Here is a 25,507-nt window from a genome sequence, read left to right as displayed (position 1 = left end):
TCTAAACCCCATCCTCAGAAGAAACAGTCTAGAATGCAGAAAAGATACCTAAACAACCGCTGTGTGAACTTCATGGGCTTTGCTGTTCAGGTGAAGCCAAACCACATGGAGCCGGCTTAGGATAGTGCCTAGCTCCGAGGAGCACTCAGGGGCATTCCCCGTGTTAAAGACCCTCCAGGAGAGGACAGGATGGCATTTTGTAGCAGGTTATCTCACAGACAGCTAGAAGGGTTTGGGCAGAGGCGGCTGACGACCTTGGAACAACCCAGCCTGGGAAGTTCTTGGCCCTGATTCCCCTCTTCTTTCTCAGCTCCAGCAGAATGTCGACCTCGGCCAAGTAGCACAGCCGTTTTCTAGGGCAGGAACCCAGGGAGGGAAGGGTTCTGGCTGGTATATTCTAAGTAGCTTGGCGTGAAGCGCTGCCAAATCTGAGGCCTGCTAAATTGTGTGACTTAAAGAAAATTATTTAAACTTTGTGTGCCTCAGTTTCCTTATCTGTAAAGTGGGATTATTAAGTCAGCCTGAACGGATTATGTGGATTAAAGAATGTACACATAAGGAGAAGATAATGTGAACTGATTGGCCCAATGCCTGACTCTCCGTTGTTGCAGGGGCGGGGAGGGGGGGGGGACCAAACATAAAAGGGGGTGGGCTATTTCTGTTTATCCACCTGTCTCTACAGAAGCCAATAAAAGTCTGCCTCCTCTAGCAGGAGGCGCGAGGGCTGCCCTGCCGCCGCCGTGAGGTCCGACCAGTGAGGGAGTGCAGTTACCCCAGGTCCGCCATCCCAGAGCGCTTCTCGGGACTGTCGCCCAAACTCAGGGCTCTGGAGCCGGGACCGCGGGGGAGGCAGGGCCAGCCTGGGCTCCCCACGACTCCCGGCCCCTTCCCTCGCCATCCCGCCGGCGTCTCCGAGACCGCCTGCCGGGGAGTTCGCGGGGCCGAGAGCCGAGCCCGGCGCGGACGGAGGGCCGCGCTCCTACCCGCCCCGCCGGCAGCCGAAGCCAGGGCGCCCTAAAGGCCGCGGGGCCCGCCGCGTGGGGCGCTCGGAACGCTCGCCCGGCACGGGCGGCGAGCGGGCCGGGCCGGCGGCGGCCGCGAAGCGCGGAGGTGGCGCCGCGAGGGGGAGGGGCGCGGCGCGGAGGAGGAGGAGGAGCCGGGGCCGCCGCCGCCGCCGCCGCCGTGACAGCGGCCCGAGTAAACAAGCCGCGCCGCCGCGGCCGGGCCGCTGCCCCCGCCCGCGCCCGAGCCCAGGCCGAGCCTTGCCCTGGTCGCCGGCCGGGCCGAGGCCGCGCCGCCGCGCCTCCCCCGCCTGCGCGCCGTGACGCCGCTGCCGTGCGTCGGGGGACCGCCCGAGCCAGGCCCCCGCCGCCGGGCTTCGCGCTCGGCCGAGGGCTGCCCGAGCAGCCGCGGCCGGCGCTCGCCCGGAAAAGTTTCCCCGCCTGGGCTCTCCAGGGTAAGCGGCGAGGGCGCGCGGGCCCCGGGGCCGGGAAGGCGGCGCGCCGGGGAGCCGGGCCCGGAGCTGCGTAGGGAGGGGGTTAGGGAGGGAAGCGCGGAAACCGGGCGGCGCAGCCCCGGGCCTCGCCGGCCGCCGGGCTCTGGCCGCTGGTTCCCGGCCGCCGCGGTGGGAGGACGGGAGCAGCGCAGCCCACCTGAGCGCGGGGCTTGGGGCCCGCGCCGGTACTTTTCCGCTGGGGCCGGGGCGAGCCCTCTGACCTCAGGAAACGCCGGCGGGGCCCCTGCTGGGGCGGGCCGGGCAGAGCATTCCGAGGGCGCTGGGTGCTCACGCCTGCCCGGCCGACCTCCGGAGCCCCGGCGGCTCGGGCCTGTGCCCCCCCACCCCGCGGGACGCGCTCCTGGTAGGGACACGGGGTCCTCGGGCGGAGGACCGCACACCTGTGCGGCCGGAGCAGCCGGGGGCGGGATCGGCGGACGGGCGCGCGCAGGCCGGCTTGGGGAGGTCTGGGTTTGCCTCCTGCCGAGGCCTGGCGGAGGCCCCTGCTGCCCCCGTCGGGTGGCTTGGTCGAGGGGCGGCCTGCTTGTCAGACAGGTCTGACGGCAGACGCTGGTCTGGTCAGTGCCTACTTTCTCCATCGCCCCTGGCCCTTGGCGCCTGGGGGAAAGCGACTTTCATCCCTCCGGTTCTCTGACTTGGGAACTACCAAGGCAATGCAGGTGATGTGGCCCAGGGAGGGCCTGTGGCTGCTGGCCAGGTGTGGGCACAGCGAAGGAGAGTGGCCGAGCAGATTCGGTGTTTGTTTGTTTCCTATATTGGGCTTCTATCTAAAATTTACATTTTTAAGAAGATTCGTTGGCTTTTCTTTAAAAAAAAAAGTTTTAAAGCCTCTGGCTTTTAATAGTTTTTAACCACCAAGGAAACTGAGGCCCAGAAAGAGGAAATGACTTGTGTAAGATCACATAAGGAATGGTAGTTGAGCCAGGACTAGGAGTTAGAATTCCATGAATGTGTGTGTGCAGGTAACAGAACCTGCCTTGGGGGGGTCTCTGCTGGAAAGAAACCTGACTGGGTTTCCCAGCAGCCTTCTGTGACTTGCTCTGTGCTGTCTTGGCCAGGTCTCCAGGCCCCGGGAAACAACAGCCACACCTGGTGGTTGGTGCAGTTCTGATACCTGGGCTCTCTCTGTTGGCAGGTTCTAGGGAGGGAGAGAAAGACTTTGCCCAAGAAAACAGCTAGGGACAGCACCAAGGCTCAATCTGTAGCCGGGCCCCAGAGCTGAGTGCTGGACAAGACTGACCCAGAGAAGCTAGAAATATATCCAGCCTCCTGGTTTGAGACAACTGGGACTCAGAGGGTGAGTCAGAGTCTGGGATGGGGGTGGGGAGAAGCCTGTTCATTCATTGTTCTCGTGTGTGTGTGTGTGTGTGTGTGTGTGTGTGTGTGTGTGTGTGTGTGTTGTGGGGGGGGGGTCCTCCCTCTCTGTCAGATGTTGAGGCAGGGCCGTCTGATGTCTACTGTCCATCGCCTACCCTTGCCATAGGTGAGGACACTTGGTGGAGGGAGGCAGATCACCTTTTTTAGGGGTAGGGAGATTTCCCATCCTGTTCAGTTGTGCCTGAAGCGTGGGTGCTTGCTCGTGGACTGCTGCAAGGTAATTAAGTAGTTGGTTAATCACCTCTAACACCATGCAGTTGTGGCTCCATCTACAGTTTGCCAGAACCTGTGCTGGACCCAGACAAGACCCGGCCCGAATTCGGAAGCTGTAGGCAGGTCTCCCAACTTTGGGCCGGAAGTCGGCCTGATGTCTAAACCCAAGAGGTTTAGATGTCACAGGAGAACAGGCCTTGCTTCCATACGATTTTGCCTCTAAGTCCCACGTCTTCTTAAATGAGGGCTTGGGGTCCCTGTACCCCTTAGCACTGGAGCCTCTGATTAGCCATAAATAGTGGCTTTATCTCCCAAGGAGACAGGGAACTGTAACTCCCAGGCATGTCTTGGGAGCCCTTTGGACTCTGCCTTTCGGGCATGGATTCTGCATTGTAGATGTCTCCTGCCATCAGCTGTCAGGTTATTTTGGTGTAAACTGAAAATACTCCAGGAATTGTGTGTGGAGTCCCCTCAGCCTGTGGGGTGAGACAGCAGCCGTTAGGGAGGCCTGTTGTAGCTCCTTGAATCCGGTGGCGAGCAGATCTGTCCTGCTCCCAGGACAGTGTGCGCTGAGGTAACATTCACGTCACCATCTGAGGGAATGGCCACCTCTGGGGCTGGGACTCCGGAGTGGCGGGGGGGGGGGGGTGGGGGGGGGCATCAGAAACCTTGAGCAGACACAAAAACTTGGCCCTGAGACAGGATACCCCCAGCAGCCTACTGGAACCTCCCCTAGCTTCCACCTACCCCAGGAGCTTGGCTTGTGGGTAGCCGGGGGCCCTTTCTGGGGACAGTTATGTGGCCCCTGGTAGAGAGGTCTTGCTGTCTGTTTGCTGAAGGAGGAAAAACAACACTCAGGACTATTGATTCAGCCTCACCTTGGTGCTCCTGGCTCAGCAGCCAGTGTTTGCCCTGACTGCCCGGCTCAGATTACGCAAGGTGGTGGGTCAGGAACAAGCGAGGGGGCAGCTCTGAGCCCTGCCTCTAAAGATGGCTGTCATCTTAGTCCTAGAGGGAGGTGAAGCCTCAGGAATCCCTTGTGCTCAGAGCATGGTTTCCCGGCCCCCCTCCACTTAAGTCACCCACTCTTTCCTTGCAGGGACTCTGTTTTCAAAGAACTCCTATAGCTAATCGTTTTTGCTGAACCAGGATACCCTAATGAGCTGGGTAGACCCTGTACGTTTTTTAAAGAGCTAGCATGTTATTCTTTTATAAAACATAGCTAGGTATGAGAGCATACGATAGCACAAAGACAAGAAGTTAACAGTTCCTGCTCAGATTCTCACCATCTCCAGGGAACCATTGTTAGCATTTCAGTGGGTGTCCTTCCAGATTTTGTTTTGGTTTTGTATAAACATGCATCTATAGTTTTAAGAAAACAAAATGGAATCCTGTGTACATGCCATTTTATAATGTATCTTTCTTTCTTTGGATATTGTTTGTTTTTTATTTTGAATGACTCAAGACCTGCTTGTATTCTTAATGGAGAAAGGCTTGTGAAGGGAGATCGTGAGTCCATGTGTCTGTTTGGCTGACCCTTAGGGATAGGAGCTGGATTCTTCCAGAGACATTTCGGGGATTTGTGGAGTGTGCACGTGTGTCTGGTGAAGCTGGGGATGTTGGATCCTTTGGAGCTGCAATTATAAGCAGTTGTGAACTATGCACTACAGGTGCTGGGACCAGCCTGGTCCTCCTCAGGAGCTATGAATGCTCTTACCACAGAGCCAGCCCTGACCACTGTTGTTTGTTTTGTTTGTTTGTTGTTTTGAGGCCTGCTCTCTTCCCAAGCCTGAAGCTTGTGAATTTGGATAGGTTGGCCAGCCAACAAGCCCCAGGGATCCTGGTGTCTCTCCCCGCCCCCAGTGCACGCTGCCAAGCCTACTTTTTTCTGTGGGTCCTGGGACTCTAAACTCTGGTCCTCACGTTGGGGAAGCAGTGACTGTCCTTACTGAGCCATCTTCCCAACCCCTCAGGTGTTTGTTTTATCCACCTCCCCTGAAACGCCTTTTAGCCTAAGCATTGAAGACAGGAAAACAGTATCAGTGTGATGAGAATGGACTGACGCAGCGTCCTTTCTTGTTCCCTCAGAGCCGGCCCTCATCCTGCCCTCCAGCCCTGCCCATCTCGGCCCCATGCCCCCACCAGTCAGCTCCGGGCCCCCGGCAGTGAGCAGGCACGTGACAGCCGAGGCCCTGTGACCAGGCCAGGGAGACGGGAGCTCCGGGGTCCCAGTCATCTGCCCCCCCCATGGAGCTGAGGCCCTGGTTGCTATGGGTGGTAGCAGCAGCAGGAGCCTTGGTCCTGCTAGCAGCTGATGCTCGTGGCCAAAAGGTCTTCACCAACACGTGGGCTGTGCACATCTCTGGAGGCCCAGCTGTGGCTGACAGCCTGGCACGGAAGCATGGGTTCCACAACCTGGGCCAGGTAGGTTTCTTACCTGGCCTGTTGGTATAACTTCAGGACACTACCCCGTGGTGAGGAAGGTGAGGGCAGGGGCTTTGGCACCAAAAGCAGTTTGTCTTCCGAGGCATCTGAACAAGAGGCAGGTTCTGGGTGACTGGGATGGGATCTGTGGCATTGCTCTGTTAGTGGGCTTTTATCATAGGTTGCTTAGAAAGCCCAGCACATCTAAATGAGGGGTGTCCCTCTATCTCTTGCCTGTTATCGTGGGTCCTAGCAGCGAACAGATGCCCCCACCACCACTTGTCTTTGTGAGCTCCCCAGCAGCCTCGTCCGCCCCCTTTCTTCCTCCCCCAGGGACTGCCAGATGGAAGGCCCATCTCAGTCTCGCTGCTTTCTTACAGATCTTCGGTGACTATTACCACTTCCGGCACAGAGCAGTGACAAAGCGGTCCCTGTCGCCTCACCGCCCGCGGCACAGCCGGCTACAGAGGGAGCCTCAAGTAAGTGTGGCCCTGGCCCTTCTGGCTCCTATCCCCTTCTGTTCTGAGTGCCCCAACACTTGGCACCCCCCACACACTTATACCATCCACTTCATTCCTAGGTAAAGTGGCTGGAGCAGCAGGTCGTAAAGCGAAGGACCAAGAGGGACGTGTATCAGGAGCCCACAGACCCCAAGTTCCCCCAGCAGTGGTACCTGGTATGCTGCCTTCCTGGGTTCTGGTCTTCCCACCACGGGGAGGTGCTGTGCATGGTGGATGAGGCTTACTCTGGGGCTTCTGATTCTTCCCCCCTTTTCTCTGCCTCTAGCCCACTGGGTCTCAACCTTCCCATTGCTGTAGCTCCTCATGTTGTGGTGACCCCCAACCATGAAATTACTTCATTGCTACTTCATGGCTAACAGATTCATGCTATGAATCATAATGTAAATAATTCGGAGCTAGAGGGTTGCGAGGGGTCATGACCTGCAGGTTGAGAACCCCTGCTCTAGCCCGTCCTACCGTCCCGGGGTCTATGTGCCTGGTGGAAAGCAATGGCGGCATTTTAAGATCAAGGTATGAGGGTGGAATAGGTTCTCTGAGTTAACAACCAAATATTTCTGGTAATGGACTGGTTGTCTCTGCAGTCTGGTGTCACTCAGCGAGACCTGAATGTGAAGGAAGCCTGGGCACAGGGCTTCACAGGTCACGGCATTGTGGTCTCCATCCTGGACGACGGCATCGAGAAGAATCACCCTGACTTGGCAGGCAATTATGTGAGGAGTGGAGAAGAGTGGTTTTGACCCTGGGCGGGGCCTCTGGGGCCTATTCTGTCATCGCTGTGGTTAGCAGCTCCTGATGGCGGCCTGTTCTTACAGGATCCTGGAGCCAGTTTTGACGTCAATGACCAGGACCCCGACCCCCAGCCGCGGTACACACAGATGAATGACAACAGGTGAGGAGCTGAGCCCTGGCCTCCGGGCCTCCGCCGCCCTCTCATTCATTAAGGACTCAAGGGTGAGTCTGATGTCACATGTCCCACCTAAAAACTGAAGTCTCTCTGGGCACAGTGGCATATTCTTTTAATTTAACCAGCCCTTGAGAAGGAGATGTTGGCAGATGCCTGTGAATTTGAGGTCTGGTCTACATAGTGAGTTCCAAGCTAGCCAGGTGCGTAGTGGCTATGCAATAACAACCAGGGGTTGGTGGTAGCGCACACCTTTAATCCCAGCATTGGGGAGGCAGAGGCAGATGGATCTCTGTGAGTTCTAGGACAGCCAGGGCAACACAGTAAAACTCTAAAACAAACCACCCCACAACCAAGTCTTTGTTTTTAGGCCCAGTCACCCAAGGGAGTTTTAGTTTTGGTCTTTTGAGACATGGTTTCCATATGTAGCCCTGACTGTCCCAGAACTTGCTCTGCAGACCAAGCTGGCCTCAAACTCAGATCCTCCACACCCAGATCCAAGGGAGGTTTTGATTGGAGCAAAGAGGACTACAGGCCCCACAGGGGAAGTGCTGTGCACACACAAGGGATGATGGATGTAGTAGCTCAAGGTCCTTTCTGATCCTTCTCATTCCTCAAGCTCGATCTGCTACGCTCTGTCCACCACACTAATGCTGTGCTCTCGATTGGCAGGCACGGCACTCGGTGTGCAGGTGAAGTGGCAGCAGTGGCCAACAACGGAGTCTGTGGTGTAGGTGTAGCTTACAACGCCCGAATTGGAGGTGGGTATGAGCCTTGGCCCTGGGTCCACATTGAAGGTAGTAGGGACCTCTTTGGAAGTTTTCTCTGCCCACGGCCACAATGGATCTTTAGGCACCGTGCTAGTCTGTGGGAGGTCCTTAGCAATCGGAAAAGCTGGAACCCCAGTGCTGGTAGCATAGTAGAGCCGTAGGGTCCTGTTAGCCAGCGTCTCCCTTACTCAGCACAACCTTGGATCCCTTGCTCCTCTGAGGCCCCAGGCTCTTCCTAGTGAAGATGTGTAGTCTTGGGGAGAAGGTCACATCCTCTGCCCTCTGCTTTGGGTCGTGTTTGAGAAAGGCAGTGGCAGACAACTGATGGGCTTTGGGTTTCCCAGCACTGGCCTCTCCTCTTTCTTGCTCCTCCCTGGGGTTCAGGCTGGGCCTGTGCCTACGGGTGCCCCTGGCAGCTGGACCCACGCGGCATCCCTTTTCCCACCCCCTCTGCGGCCAGGGGTGCGCATGTTGGATGGCGAGGTGACTGACGCGGTAGAGGCTCGTTCGCTGGGCTTGAACCCCAACCACATCCACATCTACAGCGCCAGCTGGGGCCCTGAGGACGACGGCAAAACCGTGGATGGGCCAGCCCGTCTTGCTGAGGAGGCCTTCTTTCGGGGAGTTAGCCAGGTGAAGTAGGGGTTCAGTGCCAGCCCTGGAAATCAGGCTGGCTAAATTCTGGCTTTTACATTTGCTCTCTTCCTTGTTTTCTATTTTGGATACTGTTTTTTTATTTTCTTTCTCGCTCTCTTTCTTTCTTTTTATCTTTCCGTTTCCAAGCAGGGTTTCACTGTGTAACAGCCTTGGTTGTGGTGGAACTCCCTTTGTAGACCAGGCTGACCTTGCACTCACAGAGATCCACTTGCCTTTGCCACCGAGTACTGAGATTAAAGGCATGAGCCACCTCTTGGCACTTGTTTTTGAGACAAGGTCTTCCTATGTGGTTTTGACTGTCCCAGGGTTTGCCATGTAACCTTGTAAACCAGGCTAGCCTCGAACTCATGACTCTGCTGTTTCAGCTTCCTGACGTTGAAATTACAGGTGTGTGCCACCATGCCTCATGGCTTCTGTGTTTAATTTTAATATTGACAAAAGTGGTAAAATGGAATGTTATAGAGGCCAGAGAGATGTCCCAGTGGTTAAGAGCACTGGCTGCTCTTGCAGAGGACCTGCCGTGGTTCTCAGAGCCCACCCACATGGTGGCTCACGGCAATCAGTAACTCCAGTTCCAGGATCTGGTGCCCTCTTCTGGCCTCTGAGGGCACCAGACACACTTGTACTACATGTACATACATAGAGGCAAAACACTTGTAAAAAATGATAAATTTTATGGATTGGAGAGATGGCTTAGCAATCAAGAGCACTGGCTGCTCTTCCAGAGGACCAGAATTCAATTCCCAGCACCCATGTGGCAGCTCACAACTCTCTGTAACTCCAGTTACCCAGGGATCTGGCACCCTCATATAGACATACATGCATATTAAAAAAAAATTTAAACTAAATGTTATTAAAATATTAAGGAGTTGGATACTGACAGTAAATAAGTGACGTTTGAATAAGGTCCTGATTTGGGGGGGGGGTTGGGTTTTTTTTTGTTTTGTTTTGTTTTTTTCGAGACAAGGTTTCCCTCTGTAACAGTCCTAGCTGTCCTGGAACTGACTCTTGTAGACCAGGCTGGCCTCAAACTCACAGGGATTCACCTGCCTCTGCCTCCCAAGTGCTGGGATTAAAGGCATGCGCCACTACTGCCCAGCCAAGGTCCTGAATTTTTAAATTTTATTTTTATTTTATATGTATAAATGTTTTAATGGCTTGCATGCATGTGCACCACATGCACACCTGTTGAAGTCCCTGAAACTGGGATTATGGATGGCTGTGAGCCACCATGAGTGCTGAGAATCAAACCCAGGTCTTCTTCAAGAGCAACAGGTTCCCTTAACTGCTGAGCTAATTCTCCAGCCCTGACTTTTTTTTTTTTTTTAAACTGGGGCAAAGATTGCAGTGTTATATTGAGCATAGACATTACATATTTTAGGCAGGTCCTCTGCTGTGGAGCTGCATCCCGTCCTGAGACCATGGGTTTGATCTCAGCACCACCACAGATAATACATGACAGGGTCTAAGAGATGTTGGCAGGTACAGCATCTGTACACAGTTCAAGCCCCAGTGCCCATATAAATGTGGAAGGAGAGAACCAGCTCCGCATAGTTGTTCTCTGACCACCACATGGGCACATGGCATGCACAGCCATAGCACATATCATATAGTAATTGTTTGAGTTTAAGAGACAGAAGAAAGAAAGACCATCCATTACCCCATCCTGTGGTGATCACACCACTCTGAACCTAGGCTGCTTTGATTTGATGCCCAAGCCTAAGTGTGCATACATACTGATCTATAGGGATCTTTAGGTGGATCCAAGAAGGGAGCAGAGACCCCAGAGATGGGGCTCCCATCTTCCCAAGCTGCTGCAGCATCTTCCTACTGCACCTCTGCACCCCTTATCCCCCCCAACTCATACCCCATCTTGAATAACCTTGGCCTACTTTGTTCACAGGGTCGCGGGGGGTTGGGCTCCATCTTCGTCTGGGCCTCGGGGAACGGGGGTCGGGAGCATGACAGCTGCAACTGTGACGGCTACACCAACAGCATCTACACCCTGTCCATCAGCAGCGCCACACAGTTTGGCAACGTGCCCTGGTACAGTGAGGCCTGCTCCTCCACGCTGGCCACCACCTACAGCAGTGGCAACCAGAATGAGAAGCAGATTGTGAGTCTTCCCCAGGCTTGGGAACTGGGTCAGAAGGCTTCTTGTTCTCTGCTCGGGGTCCCATTAGATCTCATCTGTTCTCATCCCTGTGTGGCCTTGTGGAATGTGCGCCGTGAGCTGGAGTCCCTCCTAGACTCTTGAAGGCTGCAAAAGAAGTACAGTCTCCCTGAAAACCTGCCTTTACTCCAACCTCTGATTGATCCACCTTAATCCTTGAGAGACTTGGCCCTAGAAGGGGCTATGCATGTTAGCAAGATAGAAGCTGGGACCCAATTGTCTTGACTTCTGGGGTACTGAGTGCTATAGGCAGGACAGGCAGGTGGCTTACTCCTCCCAACATCGATCATGGTTTCAACACCATTGTCCCCTGGCAGGTGACAACTGACTTGAGGCAGAAGTGCACAGAATCTCACACGGGCACCTCAGCTTCTGCCCCGTTGGCAGCTGGTATCATTGCTCTCACCCTGGAGGCCAAGTAAGTGGGCAGCAGCCCCTGTCCCAGCAGCGCTCTCTGTAAAGGAGCTGTTTTCTCCTGCTGTGTTCCAGAAAGCCTGACCCTTAGACTTTCCCTCCTTTTCAGTAAGAATCTCACCTGGCGGGACATGCAGCACCTGGTGGTACAGACCTCAAAGCCAGCCCACCTCAATGCTAATGATTGGGCCACCAACGGTGTGGGCCGGAAAGGTGAGGGATGGTGACACAGGTTTAGACTCTGAGGTAGGATGGGGCACTCCTGCTTCCCAGTTGACCCTTCCCTGTCTCTGCAGTGAGCCATTCATATGGCTATGGGCTGTTGGATGCAGGTGCCATGGTGGCCCTGGCTCAGAACTGGACAACAGTGGCCCCCCAGCGGAAGTGCATCGTTGACATCTTGGTGGAACCCAAGTAAAAACTGGGCCCTGAGTTGGGGGGAGCAAATGTGGCTTGAGAGTTGTGGGGCGCCTGCTGGCCACTCTTGCCCTGCTGACTCACGTGGTGCTTTCTGTGTAGGGACATTGGCAAACGGCTAGAGGTGCGCAAGTCTGTGACGGCGTGCCTGGGCGAGCCCAACCACATCACCCGGCTGGAACATGCTCAGGCACGGCTCACCCTGTCTTACAACCGCCGTGGCGACCTGGCCATCCACCTTGTCAGCCCCATGGGCACCCGCTCCACCTTACTGGCTGCCAGGTGCTCACCACGCCCCCCCGCACTCTAGGCTTCCAGATCATTGTCACTTTATCTCCAAGACTCCAGCATCAGGGACACTTGGGAGAGGGACAGCCGTGTCCTCTGGGACTCCCTCATCATAGGAATCCTTGCCTGAGACCCATTTTTCATGCCAGTTGTGTGTGTCCCCTTGTGAAATAGTCCCCCGGTTAAGAACATCTGGGAAACAGCCTTCCTAGAAAGCATTTCCAGTCTATGAGGTTGCCACTTAGGAAGAATAGCGTATGTCCCATATGTCATGGGCTAGGTGTCCCCTCTAGACCTCAGATGGCTGCATGGAACTCTCTTCCTCCAGACCCCACGACTATTCCGCTGATGGGTTTAATGACTGGGCTTTCATGACAACTCATTCCTGGGATGAGGACCCCTCTGGCGAATGGGTCCTAGAGATCGAAAACACCAGCGAAGCCAACAACTATGGTATGGAGAGAGGGGGTGGGGGCTGCTGGGCTCTAGGCTGTTGACACGGTGCTCACATCCTTGACCCTTGTCTTACAAACCCGGGAATAGGGACGCTGACCAAGTTTACGCTCGTACTATATGGCACAGCTCCTGAGGGGCTCTCTACACCTCCTGAAAGCAGCGGCTGCAAAACCCTCACCTCCAGCCAGGCCTGCGTGGGTCAGTAGTGGATGTGGTTATGGCTGGGAAGGTTGCGGGGATGGGATTGGGGTGGTGGAGTCAGAGGGGACAGTGATGGTCCAGCAGCTAAAGAAAAAAGGCTCCTGGGGGACAGTAGGTCCACTGTGGCTGGACCTCGGGTAGAGAGCTCAGTGGCTTAGAGGCTGCAGTGCCCATGACTAACGCTTCCTGTCCTCTCTTGTGCTGGCAGTGTGCGAGGAAGGCTTCTCATTGCACCAGAAAAGCTGTGTCCAGCACTGCCCACCGGGCTTCACACCCCAAGTCCTCGATACACACTACAGCACTGAGAACGATGTGGAGATCATCCGTGCCAGCGTCTGCACCCCCTGTCACACCTCATGTGCCACATGCCAGGGCCCAGCTCCCACAGACTGCCTCAGCTGCCCCAGCCATGCCTCCCTGGACCCTGTGGAGCAAACCTGCTCCCGGCAAAGCCAGAGCAGCCGAGAGTCTCGGCCTCAGCAGCAACCTCCCGCACTGCACCCGGAGGTGGAGGTGGAGCCCCGGCTGCAGGCTGGGCTGCTGCCCTCCCATCTGCCTGAGGTAGTGGCCGGCCTCAGCTGCGTTTTCATCGTGCTGGTCTTCGGTACCGTCTTCCTGGTCTTGCAGCTGCGGTCAGGCTTCAGCTTCCGGGGAGTGAAGGTGTACACCATGGACCGTGGACTCGTTTCCTACAAGGGGCTGCCCCCGGAGGCCTGGCAGGAGGAGTGCCCATCTGACTCAGAAGAGGATGAGGGCCGGGGCGAGAGGACCGCCTTTATCAAAGACCAGAGCGCCCTTTGACGAGCCCACTCCCACCCCATCAAATTGATCCCTTCCTCGGGCACTTTTTAATTCACCAAAGTATTTTTTTATCTTGGGACTGGGTTTGGACCCTAGTTGGGAGGTAAGAGGGGCAGACACTGCTTCCTACCCCACCCTTGGGCCTACCTGTTTGCCTGAGGTGGGGACCCAGGAGCCTCACCCCCTCCTACCCCTCCACGTGGAGAAGGAGTAAAATCTTTAGGGCAGCTTCCAAGGCCCAGCTGGAGTTGTGCGGAGTGAAGAGGGGCGGCCTTTCTCTGGGTCCTGACCGGTGCAGCCCTACCCCGTTTCTGCCCCTCAGAAAGCAATAACGGTCCCCATCCAGGCAACAGGGAGGCCAGCCAGGAGGTACTTGAAGACAGCGGCCACCTCTCCAAGGGCTTTTGCATCCCCTGACCCTCTCTAGCTCGTGGATGAGCCTCCACAGCCGCTGCAGTTGTAGGAAGGGACCAAAGCAAAGCAGGCACTGTCCAGCTCCAGCGTGCCCACCCTTTCATGCCCTCAGCCTGCCTCTGCACTCCAGGCCGAGCTGGGCTGGCACGGGCCAAACTAAAGCTCTGGGGGCCTTATGCTGGTGTCCTGACCATCCTGTCCATGACACCCTTCCCCCCTGCCAGGGCCCTGTTTTCTGAGCCCGGGGCTGCCTGGGCTGTTGGCACTCACAGTACCGGAGCCCCTGGGTGGGTGATGGGAAGGGACGGTGGCCCAGCCGGTCCCTCCCGCCTCCCACCCAATGCTGCTTTCCCCTGTGGGGATCTCAGGAGCTGTTTGAGGATATATTTTCACTTTGTGATTATTTCACTTTAGATGCTGATTTTTGTTTTTGTATTTTTAATGGGGGTAGCAGCTGGACCATTGACCTCCTCACACCCATGCCCACCCTGCCCTTCCCATGGCTGCCCAGCCCTGAGGTGTATAGGGGCCTGCAGCATATTGCTGAGGAGTAGGAATAACTAAGCCCCGTGCCCTGAAGAGGCAGGCTGGCCAGGTGGGCTCTAGGAAAGGGGGTTATGGTGAGGGGGTAGACTGACATCTGTGTTTCAAATGGGGTTGTGCCAAGGGCTTCTGGGTCGCTGGCTCTCCAGTGCCAGGGGTGGGCAGGTGGCGGCACCAAGCCCTTTCTAACACTGTGCCCTGGTGGAGAAAGCATTGCCTATGATGCCCCCCAAGCCCTCTCTTCTGATGTGCCTTTTGCACCCCTCCCATTAGGACAATCAGTCCCCTCCCACCTGGGACCCCCTTTTTCTTTTCCCTAGCCTTTCCTCTGGTACCCAGCCTACCTGCCCAGGGGTGCCCCTTCTGCCCACCCCTCATGGCCATCCCGGCTGGTTTTGTAAGATACTGGGTTGGTACACAGTGATTTTTTTTTTCCTTGTAATTTAAACAGGCCTGGCATTGTTGGTTCTATTTAATGGACACAAGATAATGTTAGAGGTTTTAAAGTGATTAAACGTGCAGACTATGCAAACCAAGCCTGGTCTCTGGCGTGCTTCTCTTGCTCTTCCCAGGACCCTTTACTGGTTCAGCTGGGGACGGGTGGGAACTGGGGGCCAGTTTGGCTTAGTGGTGCCTTGAGTGCAGAGAGCTGAAATGTCTCCAGGGAGTCTGGGGCGTCCTGTGCTGAGCAGATGTGCCAGCTTCCTGGGCAAGGCCTAGAGGGTGGGGCAAGTGAAGTCACCTGGCCACCAGCTACAGAGCTGAGGTCTAAGGGGAGTCTGAGTGAGCCAAGACAACTTGTGTGCTTGTTAGTATGTGTGTGCATTGTGTGTGTGCTTCACGTGTATGTGTGTGCTTGTTTGTGTATATGTGTGCTTGTTTGTGTGCACGTGCTTATGTGTGCTTGTTTGTGTATGCATGTGCTTGTTAATGTTGTGTATATTTGCTTGTTAGTGTGTGTGCTTGTTGGTGTGTGTGTGTGTTGCATGTGTGCAGCCAGGCAGAAGTGGGGCTGGGGGGAAGGGAGGCCAGGAGATGTAACACAAGCTAGTTTGATCTGGGTAGAGAAGCTTCAGTTGAGAAATTGCATTTCATCAGACCGGCCTCTGGGCAAATCTGGGGAGCATTTCCTTAATGGCTGATGTGGAAAAGGTCTGGCATACTGGGGAGCGGGGGGTAATCCGGGGAGGGGAGTTACCCCTGGCCAAAGGTGTATATGAAAGCAAGCCAAGCCAGCCAAGTAACAAGCGGTGTTCTCCCATGGTTACAGGTTAAATCCTGGCTTCCCTTAAAAGTGAGTTCTAATCCAGAAGTCAGATAACCCTTTCCTCCCCAAGTTTCTGCCCGGAAATGGAGCTGGGTCTGGTGGTGCTCACCTTTAATCCCAGCTCGGGAGGCAGAGGCAGGTGGGTCTGAGTTTAAATCCAGCCTGGCCTACATATTGAGTTCCAGGACAGCCAGGACTACATAGGCTCTTAAAAGGGGCGGAGTGGGAGAGCACACTAGGACTACATGTCTGGGGGTGCCTGAGCCCCCCTGGGAAAGTGCATCTTTCTCATCAGCCATACCCAGCGCTGACCCAGGCTTCCATTGAGACTAGAGCACTACCTGGGTACCTGTTCCTGAGAAACAGGCCTCTGCTCAGGGTATTTATTTGGAAATTTTCTATTCAAATGGAGGCTGACGCCCGAGCTGTGCTTAGGGAATCCAGAGAAGGGACAGGACTAGGCTTCCCTCCTCCCCTGCGGTTGCGTTCCGCTGACACCTTAGCACGCTGGCGGGACTCACATTTGTTCCCAGACTCTGAGCACCCTAGGTGCCACTGGGCCCAACTCCTTCAGTCCCTCCCACTCCCTTTTGGGTTCCTTCTCCGCGTTCACGGGACGTCGCAGGGCCCTTGGGAGTGTCTGGTGCACAGGCATGACCATTCTTTGCCGACCTCCTCCTCCCTTCCGTTTCCGTGCCTCGGTAGGCTGTAGCCCAGGGCGTGCAGAGTAGGGAGCAGGGGGGGGGGGGGGGCCTGTAAACTCCAGCCCGCCCCTTCCCTGTAGTGGATCCGCCCCGGGGCCTGGGGCTACTGAAACCACGGAGGAGGAAGCTGGTAATCAGGAACTGGGCTGAGTGGATTCTGGGCCCGAGTTGGTCCACTGCTACCTGCCCCCGGAGCAGCTGCCCACAAGTTACCGCAAAGGCAACTTCACCTTTGCGGTCCAGAAGGTTAGATAGGGTATGGGCAAGGGGTGGCAGTGGGTGAGAACTGGAAAGGGGCCAGGCAGATGCTCTGGGAGCCTGAAACCTGTTGGGGGTGGGGCTGGGAGCTAGGGAAGGGCAGGAGAGTCCACTGGCGCCGAGCAGTCCAGCAAACTTGGCACTGTTGAGGACCCTGGTGCAGGATCCGGTACCATCCAGGAACAGTGTGGGTGACGGACCCTAGTAGGGATCTCCAGTCTGTTCCTGAAAATGAACCACTGGCTCTGGGACCTGGCCTGGCACACAGGAAAGAGCAAGTGCCGTCCCCAGCCCAGGTTGCTCTTTCTGTACCTCCCGGTTTTTCTGCTGGACAGGACTCCACCCATGTCCTGCCCGGAGGGAGCCCTCTTTGACCTTAGTAGCCTTTGGCCTCTTTTTCCTGCCCTTCCATCTCCAGCTGCTGCTTTGTTGCCACTGAATGACCTGGTCTCTCTCCCTAGGACACCAATATGGGCTTCTCTTCCGAGCTGTGCAGCCCCCAGGGCCACGGGGCAGTGCAACAGATGCAGGAAGCGGAGCTCCGCTTACTGGAGGGGATGAGGAAGTGGATGGCCCAGAGGGTCAAGAGTGACCGGGAATATGCAGGACTGCTCCACCACATGTCCCTGCAGGACGGTGGAGGCCAGAACTGGAGCAGTGGCCCTGACAGCCACGTCAGCCAGGTGAGCTTCCCCTCTCCCGTCTTCTCCCAAAACCCTTAGATGTGGGGCTAGAGAAATGTGGCATGCCTAGGCTCGAGGGCCACTGTCACGCTCTTCCTGCTTCCCCATCCCACCCTGTGCCTTAGTCCTGGGCAGAGATCACGAGCCAGACAGAGAACCTGAGCCGGGTGCTGCGGCAGCATGCGGAAGATCTGAACTCGGGGCCCTTGAGCAAGCTGAGTGTGCTGATCCGGGAGCGGCAGCACCTGAGAAAGACGTACAATGAGCAGTGGCAGCAGCTGCAGCAGGAGCTCACCAAGGTGGGTGTGCACCCCAGGAGGACTCTCACAATCAGGAGTTGCACAAGAATGCCAGGGGAAGCGGAAGTCACTGGCCACAGGCCTGGCTCCAGGATGGCCTGTCTGAGCCTGCTGCTGCTGCTGCTGCAGCTTCCTCTTTTTCTCGCCCAGCTCAGGCTAACCTGCTGCAGGGCCTGTCAAGGCATCTATCTGTGCCTGAACAGAGTGTTGAAGTCCAGAATGGGTCAGGCTAGCCCTTGCCTCAGAGGGGTGGCCAAGTCCGTCTTTGGCTCAGAGTGGTTCCTTCCAGGGCCCCAGAGGCAGAGGCCTGTCGAGGTCTCAGTTCCAGCGGCTCTTCAGCTATAGGCTGGGGTGTGTGCAGCTGCTTTGTCTCCCACGCTCACTGGTCAGCCTCCCAGTACCACACCCCTTTCAGCGCCACAGAGCTAGGGCTTCCCGTGGACCCACAGCGCCCCCTTGTGGTTCACCTTCCTTTCCTAACTGCTTCCTAATTCAAGGGTCTGCCCATTTGTGGGGTCCCAGCCATGCTCGTTTAGGACTCTTATGTTTCGGTTACAGAATGGAGTGATTTCTGCAGACTCTTTGGCCTACATGACTGAAATATTTACTAGCTGGCCCTTTAAGACTGGCCAAGCCTATGAATTTAATCAGTAACAATGGGGAAACTGAGGTTCCAAGAAGCAAAATGAAGCTTGCATGATGTGTCCCAGCACCCAAGCCAGAGAACTGGGTTGAGGACTCCGGTCTGTGGCCAATACCTAGTGTCCTTTTACCAAGAACATGCCGTGCAGGACCCTATGCAAATTAAAAGTGTGGGAAGTTAGCCGGTGGCGGGCAGCGGGTGGTGGTGGCACGCTTGCCTTTAATACCAGCACTCAGGAGGCAGAGGCAGGCAGATCTCTGTGAATTTGAGGCCGGCCTGGTCTATGAAGTGAGTTCTAGGACATCCAGAGCTGTTCCACAAAGAAACCCTGCCTCAAAAAAAAATGTTGGAAATTAAAGAGTTACACAAGCCAGGTCTGTAATCTTGCATTCAGGCAACAGAAGCAAGAAGATTGCAGGTTATTCTGGGCTATAGAGCAGGACTCTGTCTAAGAGAAGAAAAAAAAAAAAAAAGAACAAAAGAAAACTAAGGGCCACTGAGACGGCTCAGTATGTAAAGGCACTTGCTGTCAAGCCTGCCAGCCTGAGTTTGATCCCTGGGATCCACACGGTGTAAGGAGAGAACCAATGCTTGCAAGTTATCCTCTGATTTTATATGTGTGCTATAGCATATGCACACCTTCACACACACACACGCACGCACACGAAGAGCTGGATAGATGGCTGGGTGGTTAAGAGCTTACTGCTCTCTCAGAGGATCAGAGTTCGGATCCCAGCACCTACATCAAACAAAGCTCACAACCACCTATAACTTTAGTCCCAGGGATCTAATAGCCCCCTCTGGCTTTGGAGGGACATGCCTTCCTGCGCGCACACACACATCAATAAAATGAGACAAATCTTTGAGATAATAATAATTCAGCATGAAATTGAGTGTAGTGGTTCATGTCTATAATCCAGAGATAGGATTGCCACAATTTTCAGGCCAGCCTGGGCTACAGAGTGAGGTTCTAGGTAAACTTGGACTAGAGTGAGACCCGACCTCAAGAAAAAAATGGGGAAAAGGAAAAGAATTTCAACGGGATAACAACAGGAGAGGAAGCCGAGCCTGAGGGGCGTTTGAGGGTGGAGTCATAGGAATATCCTTACCCGAGGCCGACTCTACCTGCCACCAGGTAGTCGGGTCCTGCCCCAAATTCCTTCCTGGCCCCTCCAGCAGAACATCTATAACTCAGCTCCTCTGACCCTGACCTCAGCGGCCAGCTTCCCCAGAAGTCTCCAGACTCTTCCAGAAGTATAAGTTAGGCTAACCTAACAGCCTGGATAGCACAACCTTTCCAAGGCTCTACCTCAGCGAGGACTCCCAAGGCTTGAGGCTCGGCCTCCCTCCTCTGACCTCCCTTTTCTTCCAGACCCACAGTCAGGACATCGAAAAGTTAAAGAGCCAGTACCGGACCCTGGTTCGCGATAGCGCCCAGGCCAGGCGCAAGTACCAGGAAGCCAGCAAAGGTGTGGGGGCTTTCCTTCCTGACAGGAACAAAAACTCGGCCCAGTAGACCTGTCTGCCGGTGCCCAGGGGTGGGGTTGCTGCTGGGGCCTCTGGAAGACCAACCCGCTGAGCGTGTGTGTGTGTGTGTGTGTGTGTGTGTGTGTGTGTGTGTGATGCCCCACCCACAAGCCCACACACCTCTTACCTCCCACCTGCCAGACAAGGATCGAGACAAGGCCAAAGACAAGTACGTGCGCAGCCTATGGAAGCTCTTCGCACACCACAACCGCTACGTGCTGGGCGTGAGGGCCGCGCAGCTGCACCACCAGCATTACTACCAGTTCATGCTGCCTGGCTTGCTGCAGTCGCTGCAGGACCTGCACGAGGAGATGGCGGGCATCCTGTAAGCCCACGGCCCCATTCCATTCTAACCAGTGGTACTGGAGCCGGCGGGCTGGGTACCAGGCCTGGGGGACACAGACTTGGGGGCAGCAGCACATTAATGTCTTATATATGTATTGGGGACCTAACTCCTGAGTACTTCCTGTGTACCAGGAACTGCCCTATGTGCCTATAAATCTTACCAGGAAGCAGAAGGCCAAGGAGGGCTTTAAATGATTTGCCTAAGGTCATTCACTTGCAAATGAGCTGAGGTGTAAGTGGCGGGGTGGGAGTGGGGCGCATCGTTCAACCTAGAATTGGTCCTGAACCACCAGTGTCCTAAGCTGAGTGACTCTCCTTGCCCAGCCCGAAGCCCTCTAACTCAGTGGTTCTCTGGGGTGGGGGATGCAGGAAGGACATCCTGCAGGAATACCTGGAGATCAGCAGCCTGGTGCAGGACGATGTGGCGTCCATCCACCGGGAGTTGGCGGCAGCTGCTGCCCGCATCCAGCCGGAGTTGGAGTACCTAGGCTTCCTCCGGCAGTACGGGTAAGCCAACCCTTATCCTTGGCTCCCGGACCTCTGACCTAGTCACTGAAGGACCTTGTCCACCCACAGATCCACCCCCGACGTGCCACCTTGTGTCACTTTCGATGAGTCGCTTCTTGAAGAGGGTGAACAGCTGGAACCTGGGGAGCTGCAGCTGAACGAGCTGACCTTGGAGAGCGTGCAACACACGTGCGTGGTAGTTTGGCAGACTGTGTGTGTGTGCGCGCGCAGGGAACCGTTAGCTAGGTGGCCAGGCTAGGTTGGCTTTGTTGGGGTGCGTGTGGCAGGGAAGGTGGGTGGGGATACACCTTTCACCATCCTGTCCTTGGTGCAGGCTGACCTCTGTGACAGATGACCTGGCCGCGGCCACCAAAGAGGTGCTGAGCCGGCAGGAGATGGTCAGTCAGCTGCAGAGCGAGCTGAGGAATGAGGAACAGAGCACCCATCCCCGGGAGCGGTGAGCAGACCCCACCAGCGGCAGCCTCCTGGCTCCCCTCCACTACACATGCACACTCCAGACTAAGCTTCTCTCTGCTCTCCTCTTGCCCTGCTCCTGCCTGCAGGGTGCAGCTTCTAGGCAAGAGGCAGGTGCTGCAGGAGGCGATGCAGGGGTTACAGGTAGCGCTGTGCAGCCAAGACAAGCTTCAGGCCCAGCAGGAGCTGCTGCAGAACAAGATAGAGCAACTAGGCACTGGCGAGCCCCCGGCTGTGCCGCTCCTTCAAGATGACCGCCATTCCACCTCCTCCGCGGTGAGATGCCCGGCCACCAACCGCCATGTACCTCCTCCCTCGCCAGCCTACCTGCAGGGGCTGTGCTCCTCATTTTTGCCCTCCCCCTCCCTAAGCCTGACCACCCGCTGACGTCTGTCCCTGGCCTCAGGAGCAGGAGCGAGAGGGGGGAAGGACACCCACACTGGAGATCCTTAAAAGCCACTTCTCTGGAATCTTCCGCCCCAAGTTCTCTGTGAGTAGTTCTAAGGCTGGGCCTCTACCTCTGTCCGTCTAGTTGGGCCAGGCCAGGAGTCTCAGACATCCTTCTCCATGCCCTAGATAGAAGGACCTGCCTAGACTTCTTTCACTGGGCAGGGGGTGGCGTGAGGGTGGGGGAGCCTCCTTTTCTTCCTTGGGGTTCCAGGCTTCAGATACCTCCGAGCCCCGACAGCCCCTTGGCCTCTCCTCATCACTCCTGAATGTTGCTGCAGGGCCCTGCAGCCTTGGCTACTCCATTGCTCTGTTTGCTCTGGGAGTGACGGGGAGGCCTGTGGTTCAGAGGAGAAAAGTACTAACTTGGTTGCCATCTGCTAGCCTGGGCTTCCCATCCCAGTTCTGCTCAGAGTGAGCTTGAACCAGGCCTCTCTAGTGTCATGGGAATAGCCGTAGGAACGAGAGCAGCGTAGGAGACAGAGGGACCCCACACTAGCCCAGTGTTCTCCTGCTATGAGCCAGCCCGGTGACTCCTGCATGTTCCCTCCAGATCCCTCCGCCACTGCAGCTCGTCCCCGAGGTGCAGAAGCCCCTCCATGAGCAGCTGTGGTACCATGGGGCCCTCCCTCGGGCGGAGGTGGTTGAGCTGCTCACACACTCTGGGGACTTCCTGGTTCGAGAAAGCCAGGGCAAGCAGGAGTACGTGCTGTCCGTGCTGTGGGATGGCCAGCCTCGGCACTTCATCATTCAGTCCTCCGACGTGAGTGGGGCTGGGACCTTCTGGACCCCACTCCTTCCTTCTCCTTCCCCTCTCCAGGGAAACAGCCTAGATGACTTTGAGAGAGTAGGGAGTAGCTGGCATCTTAGGTGCCTCTTCTCTCAGCTGGAGGGGGCCCCAGAGGAGGAAGATAGCAGGGTGCCATGTACCACACTCCACTGCCTCTGCTTTGTGTCCTAGAGAGCCCCCGTCTCTCATGTTTTTCCTGTCCTCTCTCAGGGCTCAGGGCTCTTCCCCAAAGGAAGCTGCTGACCTCATGTCTCCCCCACACCCCTAACCCCTGCCTCACAGAACCTGTACCGGCTGGAAGGGGACGGCTTTCCCAGCATCCCTTTGCTCATCGACCACTTGCTGTCCTCCCAGCAGCCCCTGACCAAGAGGAGTGGTGTTGTCCTGTACAGGGCGGTGCCCAAGGTGAGCCTGTTGCTGGCCTGGACTGTGTTGGACTTGGTCAGTCTCCTCACTCGGTCTCCACCGAGAGGGTGAAGGGAGCGTTACCCCACAGGGTGGCCAGCCTCAGTATGGGATTCCTTCCCACCCATGGGTCATATATATCAGCCTGGCCCCTGAAATATCTGAGTGTGTCCTGATGCGACCAACCCTATCAGCCAGTGTCACACACTGAGGCTCCGAGACAGACATAGTGTCAGCCGGAGAGCTATTCAGCCCAGCACAGGGCCCAGCACCTCTTCTGTTTGCTGGCTTCTGACGCCCCAGCCTCTCTCCTCAGGACAAGTGGGTGCTGAAGCATGAGGACCTGGTGTTGGGCGAGCAGATTGGAAGGGTAGGTCTGGCCCCAGCACCCTGGGATTCTCCAGCCATCTGGGGGCTACCTGTTACCTCCTCACCAGCTTCCTCCAGGCCCTTCAAGTTCCACCTTGGGTTTTACTTCCAGAGTCCTAGAGGGTCTCCCTGACCTCAATGTGACTCCAGCCTGTACCCTGGTTCCTTCGTCAGGAAATAGCAAATGACTCCTAGGTCCCCCGCCCCCCGCCAGAAGCCAGCACCCCACCCCCAGCTCTTGTCCCTGTCAAGGGCTTCTTACCAAGCTCCTCTGTGAATGTAAAATGCCTGTCACTTTTCAATCAGAATGCTTTTCCAACCCAAAGAAAAGTGATTTCTGGGTTTCCCACGTCACTTCTCAGGGAAGGTGGCACAGGTTAACTTTTGGGTCCCTGCTGGGGGAGCATTTCCTAGAAGGCCACGGTGACAGACAGCACGAATAGTGGGGACAAGATGGGCTGCCCCCTTGAGAAAGGTCAGCAGTACCGGAAAGCTGTGTGAGCCTGGGCCTGTTTCAGGGGAACTTTGGAGATGTATTTAGTGGCCGCCTCCGAGCAGACAACACCCCGGTGGCTGTGAAGTCTTGTCGAGAAACACTCCCACCCGACCTCAAGGCCAAGTTTCTTCAAGAAGCAAGGTGGGTGTTAAAATAAGTATGACCTTGTATGTTCCTTGTATGGAAGGGTCCCTCTGTGCGTGGCCTGGCATTCAATCCTCTGAGTCCACGTAGTACCCATAATGCAAAGAGGTACTGACCACGACCCCACCTGCCATCACCTGTCCGGGACTGCTGGCATTCAGGGCTTTTCTTGAGGGGGGTGAGGGTGGGAGATGGGGGACGGGGGCGTTAGGGGGAGATGCAGAAAGGCTGTGAGCACACGTAGTCTAAGCAGCTGTGCCCCACAGGATCCTGAAACAGTACAGCCATCCCAACATTGTGCGTCTCATCGGGGTCTGCACGCAGAAACAGCCCATCTACATTGTCATGGAGCTGGTGCAAGGTGAGTGGAGGTGCTGGTCCCCAGGGTGACGGCTCAGCTTGAAGGGGTGGGGGTGGGCTCCCACCAGGCTCAAGGCTGCCCTCACCTCCAGGGGGCGACTTTCTCACCTTCCTGCGGACAGAGGGAACCCGCCTGCGGGTGAAGACGCTGTTGCAGATGGTAGGGGACGCAGCGGCAGGCATGGAGTACTTAGAGAGCAAGTGCTGCATCCACCGGTGAGCGGACCACAGGCCCTGGTGGGCCCCGTCACGGCGGCCGCCTGGCATCAGCCTTCCAGGCTGAACTGGTCTCCAGTGCCCTGTGTTTGAGAGTTTACACTATGTCAGTATGCGTGCCGGTGCATACACATGTATGTGTGTAGAGGCCAGAAATCAGTGTTAGGTGTCTTTATTTTTGAAGACAGGGTGTCTCACTGACCCCAGAACTCATGGATTTGGTGATGCTGGCTAGCCGTGAGCTGTAGGGAGCCACTTCTTCCTCATCCCCCAGTGCCGGGATAACAGACAAGCATTGCCGGCGTTCTCTATGAGAGCCCGGGATCTGGACTCAGGTCCTCATGATTGCACAACAGGCAGGCACTTCAGTGTGCCACCTCCTAAGCCCCAGGGAAAAGCTATTGTTCATTGTCTAGAGCGTTTGACCCGGCTGGGCAGACAACACTGCCTGACTTCTGCCCTGCCTCACCCAGGGATCTGGCTGCTCGGAACTGCCTGGTGACTGAGAAGAACGTCCTGAAGATCAGTGACTTCGGGATGTCCCGAGAAGAAGCCGATGGGATCTATGCAGCCTCGGGGGGCCTCAGACAAGTCCCTGTTAAGTGGACTGCCCCCGAGGCCCTTAACTATGGTACCCGATTCTCACCCACCCTGGGCTGCAAGGCTGACGGCCGGGCATGGTGGACGCTGGGTCCCTGAATGTGGACAGTCTCCCCACGTGGCCTCGTCTCCTTTGCAGGCCGCTATTCCTCAGAGAGCGATGTATGGAGCTTCGGCATTTTGCTGTGGGAGACCTTCAGCCTGGGGGCCTCACCCTATCCCAACCTCACCAATCAGCAGACGCGGGAGTTTGTGGAAAAGGGTGAGGTCACAGATACAGGATGGTGCCTCAGGGCCAGGCTCCTAGCTGAGATGCGGCAGCTGAGTGCTTCCTTCTCAGAACCTCCTACAGGGGCAGAATAAGAACAGACTGTAGCTAACACGGGTGGCAAGCCTATTTATGCATGGTGGGTTAGAGATTAGAATCTAGGCCTCTGTCTTGGGGTTCAAGGACCAGATTGGCTCCTTGAGGGCAGTGAGTTTGAAGCCATCTGGTCTCTTCTCACACTTGCTCCATTGTGCCTGTCCTCGCAGGGGGTCGTCTGCCTTGCCCAGAGCTGTGCCCTGATGCAGTCTTCAGACTCATGGAACAGTGCTGGGCCTATGAGCCTGCGCAGAGGCCTAGCTTCAGCAACATCGTCCAGGAGCTACAGAGCATCCGCAAGCGGCATCGGTGAGGCCTAGGGGCCCCTTGCTGAAGCCAGTGGCCTGTCCAGAAAAGAACGTACCTCCTCAGCAGCTCTCAGTCCCTGTTGGACGGCTCCAAGACATGGGTTCCAACCGCCAGCAAGAGGGCTGCTGCAGGGTGCAGCCCCAGGGAGGCGCTCTGTCCCAATTCCTGCCCAGCTTCCTCACAGGCAGAAAAATAAAACCAGTTGTGCCCATCA

The 25,507-nt window shown here is 56.2% G+C and overlaps 2 protein-coding genes across 6 annotated transcripts; both read left to right on the top strand.

The window, feature by feature from the left end:
- The first annotated feature begins 705 nt into the window (after positions 1 to 705).
- Furin (furin, paired basic amino acid cleaving enzyme) lies at positions 706 to 14,622 on the top strand. Of its 4 annotated transcripts, none has more exons than XM_038313645.1 (17): positions 706 to 777; positions 2,652 to 2,813; positions 5,195 to 5,530; positions 5,911 to 6,009; positions 6,111 to 6,206; positions 6,633 to 6,761; positions 6,864 to 6,940; positions 7,625 to 7,713; positions 8,183 to 8,355; positions 10,283 to 10,495; positions 10,870 to 10,970; positions 11,076 to 11,179; positions 11,263 to 11,380; positions 11,486 to 11,665; positions 12,000 to 12,124; positions 12,215 to 12,325; positions 12,537 to 14,622. In XM_038313645.1, the coding sequence occupies exons 3-17, from the start codon at positions 5,354 to 5,356 to the stop codon at positions 13,127 to 13,129; spliced, it is 2,385 nt and encodes a 794-aa protein (XP_038169573.1). In that variant the 5' UTR covers positions 706 to 777; positions 2,652 to 2,813; positions 5,195 to 5,353; the 3' UTR covers positions 13,130 to 14,622. The 4 variants fall into 4 exon arrangements, with proteins under 4 accessions (XP_038169573.1, XP_038169575.1, XP_038169571.1 ...); XM_038313643.1 differs by lacking the exon at positions 706 to 777 and adding an exon at positions 1,317 to 1,456; XM_038313647.1 differs by lacking the exon at positions 2,652 to 2,813 and having other exon boundaries at positions 761 to 777.
- A 1,541-nt stretch (positions 14,623 to 16,163) lies between these two features.
- Positions 16,164 to 25,507, top strand: Fes (FES proto-oncogene, tyrosine kinase). 2 transcript variants are annotated; one of them, XM_038313661.2, is made up of 19 exons: positions 16,164 to 16,303; positions 16,777 to 16,998; positions 17,124 to 17,297; positions 19,313 to 19,409; positions 19,609 to 19,792; positions 20,182 to 20,319; positions 20,389 to 20,508; positions 20,654 to 20,776; positions 20,883 to 21,069; positions 21,200 to 21,283; positions 21,794 to 22,003; positions 22,313 to 22,435; positions 22,752 to 22,805; positions 23,323 to 23,441; positions 23,711 to 23,805; positions 23,927 to 24,020; positions 24,494 to 24,651; positions 24,760 to 24,882; positions 25,155 to 25,507. In XM_038313661.2, the coding sequence occupies exons 2-19, from the start codon at positions 16,786 to 16,788 to the stop codon at positions 25,295 to 25,297; spliced, it is 2,439 nt and encodes an 812-aa protein (XP_038169589.1). In that variant the 5' UTR covers positions 16,164 to 16,303; positions 16,777 to 16,785; the 3' UTR covers positions 25,298 to 25,507. The 2 variants fall into 2 exon arrangements, with proteins under 2 accessions (XP_038169589.1, XP_038169588.1); XM_038313660.2 differs by having other exon boundaries at positions 23,897 to 24,020.

This window comes from Arvicola amphibius, chromosome 12, assembly GCF_903992535.2.
Source record: "Arvicola amphibius chromosome 12, mArvAmp1.2, whole genome shotgun sequence".
Taxonomy (NCBI): domain Eukaryota; kingdom Metazoa; phylum Chordata; class Mammalia; order Rodentia; family Cricetidae; genus Arvicola; species Arvicola amphibius.
Note: the sequence above shows the minus strand (reverse complement) of the source record. Positions and strands in the feature narration are given on the sequence as shown.

Bases quoted from the DNA above. Each gene is read 5' to 3' on its own strand.
- Furin (XM_038313645.1), top strand. From the start codon at position 5,354: ATGGAGCTGAGGCCCTGGTTGCTATGGGTGGTAGCAGCAGCAGGAGCC. The intron at 6,207-6,632 runs GTATGCTGCCTT...TTGTCTCTGCAG, and splicing joins TCCCCCAGCAGTGGTACCTG to TCTGGTGTCACTCAGCGAGA. The intron at 11,666-11,999 runs GTGCTCACCACG...CTCTTCCTCCAG, and splicing joins TCCACCTTACTGGCTGCCAG to ACCCCACGACTATTCCGCTG.
- Fes (XM_038313660.2), top strand. From the start codon at position 16,786: ATGGGCTTCTCTTCCGAGCTGTGCAGCCCCCAGGGCCACGGGGCAGTG. The intron at 20,320-20,388 runs GTAAGCCAACCC...GTCCACCCACAG, and splicing joins GGCTTCCTCCGGCAGTACGG to ATCCACCCCCGACGTGCCAC. The intron at 22,004-22,312 runs GTGAGTGGGGCT...CCTGCCTCACAG, and splicing joins TCATCATTCAGTCCTCCGAC to AACCTGTACCGGCTGGAAGG.